We start from the raw sequence: 8,858 nt of genomic DNA on the forward strand, positions 1-8,858 counted from the left end.
AAAGTTTCAACATGGTCTCCTCGGCCATAAACCTGGTAATGGATTCTTCCCACACTAATTCACCCACCTCCCCGTCGAATCTACATAGCACTGCCGCTTGTCCCACCCGGACTCATGGAACCCCCTCCCTTCCTCCTCCCCTGCCCCGATGACAAGGTTATGTGCTCGGATCCAGTGGTGGCCAAAGTACTCTACCCCAGTACTTGAGTAGTACTGGGGTAAGTATAGATACTCCTGGTCAAATATTACTCAACTACAAGTGAAAGTTGCACTGTCATATTTGTACTTGGAGTACTGAGTACCTTTTCTTTTTAGTAGTATTCAAAAGTGCATGGTTTTAAAGTATTCAAAGGTACATGGTTTTAAAGTATTCAAAAGTAAAAGTACATTTTCTTTCCCCTCAAAATTGTAAGATTTTCCAGAAAAAAACTAACAAACATCAATAATAGTTAAAATAGCAGATCTACACGTCGCTGTGTTGTCAGCTTGTAGATCTGACTATTTTCACTATATTTGAAATAGGGCTCATTCATAAGGTACCTTTCCCCTTCCTAGAAACAAAAGTACAATATTTGTCTTTGACATGCAGTGGAGTGAAAGTCATCAAGTATCCTAAAATACACGAGTACAGCACAGATACTCAAAGATATTTTCTTGAGTACTGTACTCAACTGTAGTACAGCACTCAATTGTAAATAGCACTTCGTTACTGTCCACTACTGCTCGGATCGTTAATACAGAGTCACGTCCAAAAGAGGAGCTTCTCATCAAACTGCAGTCCTCAGTGAGCATGCCCGTTGCCACGGCAGCTCTGGCCAGGGAACTAACCACATGCATGCAGGGAAGAGAGGGGGAAACGAGGACAAAATGACTCCCCTCGCCGTGTATTGTATTGCATCGCTGTCAGGCATAAACCTTGTATGTCCAAAGCCATTCGTTTTCAGGAAATGGGGGGGTTTCAGTGGATCCTGTGTAGTTATTTTTTGACAAAATACTTTTCATTTGTTAAATATTTATAAAACCCACAGACACACTAACCACACCTGGTGTCCTTATTTGGGAAAATGTTCAAAAATGTAAAAAAAAAATCTAAACATTTAGAAAACAACAACATTAGCTGATCTATAAGCTCACAACACGTTTCATCGCAATGCGCTGTGAGCTTATAGAATGGCTATTTTTCATTGCTTTTGTGCGGCACTGTCATAGGAAAAAGTATAAAATACAGCATTCACATATTACATTTAAGAAAAAACGTAAACAGATGAAACATGGAGGTTTACAATACAAGGTTTCTGTCCGATAGGGACGATTTGTATTTTTGTTCCTGAAAACCTTGGGGAGGTAATTGAAATGGACTGTGCGGCAAGATAAATGACTGATGTGGCTAACGTGAATGCCTCTGTGGTTTTGATTTTAAATATATGACTTTAGTGGTTGAGAGCAGGACAGAGGAGGGTGGGGGGTGCGCAGATGAAAACACTCTACCACCGTGGGCTGCCAGAAATTGCCTCTGTATTTCAAAGTAGCTCATCTCCTTTTACCGTTTTTCTCTCTCCATCATCGTGTTCTACTTTTATGTCTGAAAACAAGCTGCCTTTGTTGCGCTGTAGGGACCAATGGATCACAGAGAATGTGTTGGTCCCTTTTATTATCTGCAGCCCTGTGCACGTGTAAATCATTGCCGTTCCTCACTGCAGGTAAGGTGTTATTTCCCCATTTTGAATGGCATAGTTAGGTAAACAAATGGACTTGTCTGGCATGGGCTTCCAGCTGGCTCCCAACAGGCCTAACCATCTTCTTCTGAAGTAAGGATAGCGAACCCAAACCCCCTACGCACATGTAAAGCGGCTCCTCACCAGGGGACATACAGTACATCTCTTGAGAATGACATTATGCGTTCAATGCCTACACCCCCATTGTTCTTTGGTGCTGTGAGCCCTGGCTGTTCGGTGGTCTCCTTTCAGGGGACCGGTTAATGTAGATGCTGACGGCACTGGGCTTGGCACTGCCTTAGAGAATTTTATTTTTGTTCTACTAACACGTAACATCTGTAAACCACAATGAATATCTGTTAATCCACTATGAATTTAAGGGAAGCCGCAGAACCACGGTTTCTTTCCTCGCAATAGCATAATCCATGTTTTCATTTCTTGTAGCTACTTTATGTCCAGCTATTGTCAAGTTTAGATTAATTTGGCCTATGTATACAGTATATTTAAAGCCACTTCAGCATGTGTGAGGGCACCAAAACAAGTTTAGTATCATAAGTGTCGGGGTTGTACATGGCACTTGTAACCTCTTTGAATCAATCCTGCCTACATTTCTCTTGCTTTGACAACAAAATCCCTATCTTTATTACATAACTTTAGTTGTAGTAACATGGTCCTTGTAACCTCTTTGAATCAATCCTGCCTTAATTCCTCTTGGTTTGACAACTATTTTATTAAAGAGCTAGTGCCATGTTTTTGCACTTTTTCTGTTTTTCATGTGTCTATGAGGTTGATAGAACTTCATTTAGGCCCCCGCTGGTGGTTTTATGGTGTTTCATGTCTTCTCTGACTATTTGGATTTTTTTCCTGGAGGCTGAAATCTTGAGGGTCAAACGTGCCAATAGAGAAACAGCCCTTTAGTGACATCACAGAGCCCCCAAAAAACATACCCTCCCCCTCATTATCATAACACAACAGGTGTGGGCATGAGGAGGAGGAGGGACTAGGACAGGTGGGTGGTGCTAAGGTGGTGGAGGAGGTGCTAAGGTGAGAACCAGGCATACTTAATGAACTGGAGGCGTGTCCACATAAACAATTTTTTTTTAACAATTTCTGTACACTTTTTTTTTTGAAAAAGATCCTTACATAATAATAATACCTTATGATCAGGTTTTAGGGTTGAAAAATATCATGGCACTCCATCTTTAAATAACTTTAGCCTAACAAACTGCCCATAGGTAATTTTTGTATCCTTTGACTTTGGGCATGTAAGATAATGTTTCACCTTTTCAAAAAGGTGCTGACTGTGTTATCTTATTGTATAAAAATAGAGAATTTAGTTGAGAATAGCTCTGGGAACCCATTTGGTACAAAAAAGGAGGGAAAAAAACCCTTTGTTTTTGCTTTGGGGGCAGCATCTCCTTTTTGTGTAGAAAGTAGAAACAGGAACTTGGTTTGGCTCCTCCCCTTTCTTAGTCCACTTCCTCCCGGGTGCTTCTGTGTTTATTCCTACTACTAACAACACCATATGTTTAAGGCAGTGGTGCTGACAGATGCTGCTGTCTTCAGAGATTAAGGATAGCTAGAACAGCTTTAAGAAATGAATACATGGAATGGTTCTATTGCAAGGCATTACAAGGAAACAAACCTTCTGCTGCTTTCCTTAAATTCATAGCAATTGAGAGAGTCATACTGTGCAATATTATGGCAGTATCATAACGCATCTGACATAAATTGTAATGTAATATTTATATAAAATCTTGTACAGTAGAATTATAGCTGCTATTCCCTATTCTAGAAGAAAAGATCAGAGCACTGTCCTCCAGAAAACTAGAGGAGAGGATGTACATTTAAAAGAACTTTAATGTTAACAGAAATATAAAAAACGCCAACATGTTTTTAATATTTAATGTTTAACTGGTCTTAAGTTCTTTTACATTTACATCCTCTCCCAGTGCCCAGATCTTTTCTTCTTTCTTCAGTGATTGTTCCCATTGATCATAGAAGCACCATCATCCTACTTTAAAAAAAAAACCTTTTTATCTCCGTTGAGCACCTGGTTGGCTTCTCCGTTTTTCTCTCTTACCTATTATAGTGTACTTATTATAGCGTGGCTCTGCAAGAGGCTAGCCGCCTATCGGTCTGTGAGAGGACATGCGTATATTCAGGACAGAGCTGATTCTTGTTTTACTCTTGATTGTGTACAATAACCCCACCGTGTCCCAGAGGGGGGCGGTACTGGTATAAAGCAACATGTAAGAATAGGAATTGAGTGAGAGGGTTCACAAGATGATGGCAAAAAGAGAGCAGGGCAGGATAGGAGGGAGGTACTGTATTTGTAGGCAAATACCATGACTCTTTAAAAAGTGACAATGACAACTAGGCGGTTTAGAACTTTTTAAGACAGGGTGCCGTGATCCCCCCCCCCCCCTAAAACATGATCATCAGGTATTATGGTTATACTAGGAGGAAGATTTTTTTCAGAAAAGTGTACAGAAAGTGTTAAAATTATGTTTTTATGTGGACACGCCTCCAGTTCATTAAGTATACCTGGTTCTCACCTTAGCACCTCCCACCTGAACCTGTCCCTCCGCCTCCTGTCCTAGTCCCTCCTCCTCCTCTTGCCCACACCTGTTGTGTTATGATAATGAGGGGGAGGGAATATTTCTACTGCATCATTAAAGCGCTGTTTTTCTACCTCAAGGTTTCAGCCTCCAGGAAGAAACTCAAAATAGTCAGAGAAGACATAAAACACCATAAAACACCACCAGGGGGCTTAATGAAGTTCTATCAACCTCATAGACACATGAAAGACAGAAAAAGTGCAAAACCATGGCACCACCTCTTTAAATTGTTGTAATGCCTGCAGCGATTCAGTATGTTTTATGGCTTTGGTTTATAGCTGCCAGTGTCAGTGCACTGAACTACACTTGGTGACAGGAGCATTTAGCTCTGGGAACCCCCAGGGGTCCATCTGGGGGTTACAGGTGGTCCCCAGCAAAATGTGTTAAAATAGCATAAAAATCTACAAGCTCACCACGCGCCGTGATGCGACACGTTATGAGGTTGTAGATCTGCTATTTTCGGAAACAAATTTAAAATGTGTTCTCCTATGGGGGTCCCTGGAACAAGAAACACTGTGCCAGCCGCTTGCCGGGGATGATGTGAGTCAGCATGACTTGCACTAACTCCGGAAGATCGTATTCATGCTTCCAGGCCCAGTCCCTTCGCGCTGCGCTGTCATCCAATGCCATTGGCCAACTGTCCGCTATGGCCTGTCGTATGGGGTCTACGTTGTAGGTGACCCTGAGGCCAGGCAGTAGTTTCTGCATCTCCTGGGCAAGCTGGTGGGGTGTGAAGCTCATGGCGTGGATGTTGTACGTGCGGCTGCTCAGTGTGTCTGCTGGAGCCTCCAGCACCTCCAGGGTGGCTCTCAGACAGTCGTCAATGTACATCATTGGGAGACGTGTGTCACTGCGCAGGTTACATTCAAACTGACCCGTCTCCGCGGCTGCATGGAAGATCTGGACTGCATAGTCAGTGGTGCCGCCACCAGGCTGGGAATCTGCGGAAATTATGCCCGGGTACCTGAGACAGCGGAAGTCCAGTCCGTACCTGTGGTGGTAATACTCACCCATCAGCTCAGCATGGACTTTGGAGACGCCGTAGATCGTGCGAGGCCTCTGCACGCACAGGTCCGGGGCGGGGTCCTTGGGCGACGAGGGCCCATAGGCACCGATGGTGCTAGGCACAAACACACGCAGACCGTGCTCGACGGATATGTCTAATATGTTATGGAGGCCTGTGATGTTGACCTCTTTGGCCAGTGAGACATTGCTCTCTCCCACAGCAGACAGGATGGCTGAGTAGTGGACCAGCCAGCTGATGTTGTTGTTCACTATGATCTCCCTCAGGTTCTTATAGTCCAGAATGTCAGCGTAGATGAATGGACCATTGTGGTACACGTCATTCGTGGGCTTCCGGATATCAGACAGAATCACATGATTTTTTCCAAACCGTCTCCTCAGCAACTTTGCAAGCCCCAACCCCAACTGACCAAGTCCCCCAGTCACAAGGATTTTGGGGTGATCTGCTGACTCTGTGCATGAAGAGGAGTCAGCAGAGGCGTGATGCTCGGAGAAACTGACCCCGGACCTCACTGTGCTCAGACGTTCAGTGCCATACAGGGGCCTGTTCCCAGCACGCCTGACTGCACCTCTGAGCAACGCCGCCACTACCAACATCCGGAACTCTCTCTTTACAAGTGGACAGCAAATTATTTCCTCTTTCAAACCAGTCTCATCCAGACCAGAGCACTTGAGCTGCTCAGACAGTGTTTGAACACAGCTGTCCTTTTTGAAAATATTTAACTTATATTTTACAATGGAGATCAATGGGGCTCTGATCGGGGTGAAACCTTGCCCAAATTTGGAGTCATACATCATAAATACGTTATAGACGACTGATGTCATAGAATAGATGAAATGGAAAACGGGTCAGATATTCAAATATTCCTGACATGAGTAGAGAAGACATACATGCTACTGTGATATGCATTAATCTGCAACTCCTCCTTACATACATAATTATGTGTTATGTATGTTTTTAATAATAATCTAAATCTACAAAGTAACTTGTAACTAATGTTTTCTAATCATTGTAGTGGAGTAAAAAGTACTATATTTGCCTGTACATAGTTACTTTCCACCAGTCTGAGGGTTATACACATTAGAGTAGTACTTAAGGAGCCAGGCCTGGAGCCAAACCACAGTGCCTAGAGCCTCCTAGTGTCGCCTACACCAGCTGCAACATCTAAACTATCTGGCCTGGCATCGGCCGGACTGATGCCGTGGATTTCATGGAAGTATTCCATTCACACATGCCATGTGTGAGTGGATCCGCGTTGTCGGTCTGGCTAGTGCCAGGCTAACCCTAAACCCCAATTAGCACTGTCTCTAACTACCCCTCTAAGAGGCAGTGGGGGCAGTAGTGATCAGCCTCGGTCGGGTCGCCTAGAGGAGGGTGTCTGTTGCAAGATCTGAAACACCCAGTAACTCCAGGTAACAACACTGATGATGTGTCCAAGACCGTCAGTTGATGTTTTATTAAGTCTACTTTACATTTTTTATGTAAAGTGTGACAGTTGAATTCCTCAAGATGTGGGCATGATCTAATTTTTCGTTTGAAGTGTTTTCCATTGTCTTCTCTGGATGCGTTATCCTTGCTGCAGTGCATGCCTTTGAGTTTGCTGTACCCCAGAAATGATAACAAAAGCATATTGTCACTGTTAGGGGGAAACAATGTCCAAAACTGTTACTTTTCAAGAAATGGAAAGAAGAACCTGTGTTCCAATGTAGTTATTATTTAGCCACAAGCTCTTGTTAATACTTTTCATTCGTTAAATATTTATAAAACCCACAGAAAAAAACCCACAAAAACAACCTGGCATAGCGGCATACCTATTTTGGACCTGTTATAGGTTTGAAAAATGTTCAAAAGATTGAATAATAGATGATCAACATTCAACGCTGTAGATCAGCTATTTCAACACTGTCATATGACGATGTATAAAATAGGGCATTCATTTATGAAAAAAAGATACAATATAGACATACAAGGTTAGGTTTCTAACCGATAGCGACGACATTCACTTTTCTTCTTTGCAACACAATGAAACTCTCTCTCTTTCTTTATATACATCTCTATCTCTCTTTCTCACACACGCACGTCTGACAGACAGACAGACAGACAGACAGACAGACAGACAGACAGACAGACAGACAGACAGACAGACAGACAGACAGACAGACAGACAGACAGACAGACAGACAGACAGACAGACAGACAGACAGAGAGAGAGACAGAGAGAGAGACAGACAGACAGACACTGGGTATTGGATGACTTCCATTGGCTGCTCTTCAGGCTACTTCCATTGGCTGCTCTTCAGGCTGTGTGTCACTTTGTCATTTGTAGGTGCTGTATTTCCATACAACCCTGCGTCTGCCCAGCACGGTGGCTGTTCTGGAGCTGGTGGCACTGTCGGTCAGGCCAGACGGCTCCCAGCAGGACCTGGGGTGCGGCTTCACTGTCTTGGAGCTTTTTGCAGGCAAGGCTGAGGCGAGGGCCGCCGACGGGGACAGAAGGTGATTAGCGCAAACCACACAGTGAACTCATCAGTGTTAGTTTAACTCTGAGAGTGTACAAATGGAGCTGAACGGACCCTAACCCATTTGTAACTCTGAGAGTGTACAAATGGAACCATATGGAGCTAACCCATTTGTAACTCAGAGTGTACAAATCAAAATGGACCCTTATGGGTCCATTTGTACTCTCTCAGAGTTAAACTGACAATCAAGAAAGAAAGCCAATGTTCATTTAACTCTTAGAGTGTAAAATTTGACCCATTTGCAGGACAGAAATATGCTTTGATAACAACAAGTCATATGCAGTATCTGATAAGAATTATATTGATTGTCGATTCCACAATTACCAGCAGATGTGATGAGAAGCAGATAATCAATGAATGAATGCTACCTGTTCACCAGTGGTTTTAATCCTATTATAATTTGGGTGTCTGCTGGCCTAGCGGTCCAGGCGCATACCACATGTACTGGTAATCCAGCTTGACAGCAGCTTGTGGGTTCGACCCCCTATCCCGACAACCTTTTCTGTGTGTCAACCCCCCATCTCTCTCCCCATTTCCTGTCAGCCCACTATCCTATCAATAAAGGCAGGGAAAGCCCCCAAAAATATCTTTAAAAAAAAAATCCTGTTATAATTTGAATGTTCTCTTTGTTTTGTGTCTCAGGCTAACTCTTCACCACGGGACACCCAGGAGCCTGCTCCATCCCCTGCTGAAAAACACTGAATGTGAGTGCCTTGAAACTGCGCTCTCTGCTCTTTCCTTAACCACATAAACCTTAGTGAAACGGACCTGAGTTACAACTGTACTCGGACCGCTTATTTTTATTATTATTATTACTCTCCGCCAGGAGAGTATTGTTATCACTGCGTTTTCACTTTCTAAACATGACACACCGATTGGTCAAGCCTCACGTGACACGTGAAATACTGTGATCTGATTGGCTAGTGACGCCACCGGGCCTATATATACATGGCATCACTCTGACAGTGTCTCCGCCACT

At 43.5% G+C, this 8,858-nt stretch overlaps 1 protein-coding gene across 1 annotated transcript; it reads right to left on the reverse strand.

The window, feature by feature from the left end:
• Positions 1 to 4,822: 4,822 nt before the first annotated feature.
• On the reverse strand, positions 4,823 to 5,956 carry LOC311053249 (L-threonine 3-dehydrogenase, mitochondrial-like; the record flags this gene model as incomplete). The annotated part of the gene is made up of 1 exon (XM_084068707.1): positions 4,823 to 5,956. The coding sequence occupies one exon, from the start codon at positions 5,954 to 5,956 to the stop codon at positions 4,823 to 4,825; it is 1,134 nt and encodes a 377-aa protein (XP_083924833.1).
• Positions 5,957 to 8,858: the final 2,902 nt, after the last annotated feature.

The sequence above is a fragment of the Gymnoscopelus microlampas genome, assembly GCF_963454915.1.
Source record: "Gymnoscopelus microlampas genome assembly, chromosome: 10".
NCBI classification, from domain to species: Eukaryota; Metazoa; Chordata; class Actinopteri; order Myctophiformes; family Myctophidae; genus Gymnoscopelus; species Gymnoscopelus microlampas.